The following is a 1,306-nucleotide window of genomic DNA, read 5'->3' on the forward strand; positions in this document are numbered from 1 at the left end:
ATGAATAACACATTTTGCATTGAAGAACAGCATGACCTAGATCATTATTTGTTTCCAATTGTTTACATCTTTGTAGTCATAGTCAGCATTCCAGCTAATATTGGATCTCTCTGCGTGGCTTTTCTACAAGCAAAGAAGAAAAATGAATTGGGAATTTACCTTTTCAGTTTATCCCTATCAGATCTGCTGTATGCATTAACCCTTCCTCTCTGGATTGACTATACTTGGAATAAAGATAACTGGACATTCTCCCATGCCTTGTGCAAAGGGAATGCTTTCTTAATGTTCATGAATTTCTACAGCAGCACAGCATTTCTCACCTGCATTGCTGTTGATCGGTATTTGGCTGTCGTCTACCCAATGAGGTTTGCTATTCTAAGGACAAGAAAGTTTGCATTCATCGTCAGCCTAATTCTCTGGATATTGGAATCCATCCTCAATGGAGTCATTTTGTGGGAAGATGAAACTTCTATCGAGTATTGTGATGCCAAAAAGTTTAATTTTACTCTATGTTATGACAAATACCCCTTGGAGAAGTGGCAAGTCAGGTTTAACTTGATCCGCACATGCACAGGCTATGTCATCCCTTTGATTGTCATCTTGATATGCAACCAGAAAGTCTACCGAGCAGTACAGCGGAATCAAGCCACGTTAAACAGTGAGAAAAAGAAAATCATCAAACTCTTGGTTAGTATCACATTGACTTTTGTCTTGTGCTTCACTCCCTTTCACGTGATGTTGCTGATCCGCAGCATTTTAGAGAATGATGTGAACATTGCTCAGAATACGTTTGACCACAAACGAGGAAAGCAAACTTATAAAATATATAGAGTCACCGTTGCATTGACAAGTTTAAATTGTGTTGCTGACCCATTTCTGTACTGTTTTGTCACTGAAACTGGGAGATCTGATCTGTGGAGTGTATTTAAGTTTTGTACTGAGAAGCTAAGTAAGTCAAAAAAACAAAGTGAAGGAACATTTTCTGTGTCTACAAAAGATACAATGGAATTACATATCCTAGAATAGAATCAAGTAATGTTTTTAAAGGAACACAAATATATTCAAGATGACATCAGAAGAAATTTTAATATGATTGAGGAGTAAATTTCAGTTGAATAATTTAGTTCTCTCCAGTATAAAAACATTTTAAAGTGCTCTATATAGGTTCCTGACTTTAATTAAATATGTATTAAACAAAATTTAATATTTTCCTAAAAACAATAGGTTATTTTGACTCATGTCAACTCTGTATTGAATGTTATTATTCCTCAGGAGAGAGGGAGGTGTCTGCTTTTTTATTTTACTC

General features: G+C 35.5%; 1 protein-coding gene across 1 annotated transcript; it reads left to right on the forward strand.

The window, feature by feature from the left end:
• On the forward strand, nucleotides 1-1,026 carry GPR65 (G protein-coupled receptor 65). Its single transcript, XM_049770572.1, has one exon. It carries the CDS (start codon nucleotides 1-3, stop codon nucleotides 1,024-1,026), a length of 1,026 nt encoding a protein of 341 aa, XP_049626529.1.
• Nucleotides 1,027-1,306: the final 280 nt, after the last annotated feature.

The sequence above is a fragment of the Suncus etruscus genome, chromosome 3, assembly GCF_024139225.1.
Source record: "Suncus etruscus isolate mSunEtr1 chromosome 3, mSunEtr1.pri.cur, whole genome shotgun sequence".
Classification (NCBI taxonomy): Eukaryota; Metazoa; Chordata; class Mammalia; order Eulipotyphla; family Soricidae; genus Suncus; species Suncus etruscus.

Coding starts and splice junctions, on each gene's coding strand:
- GPR65 (XM_049770572.1), top strand. CDS start 1: ATGAATAACACATTTTGCATTGAAGAACAGCATGACCTAGATCATTAT.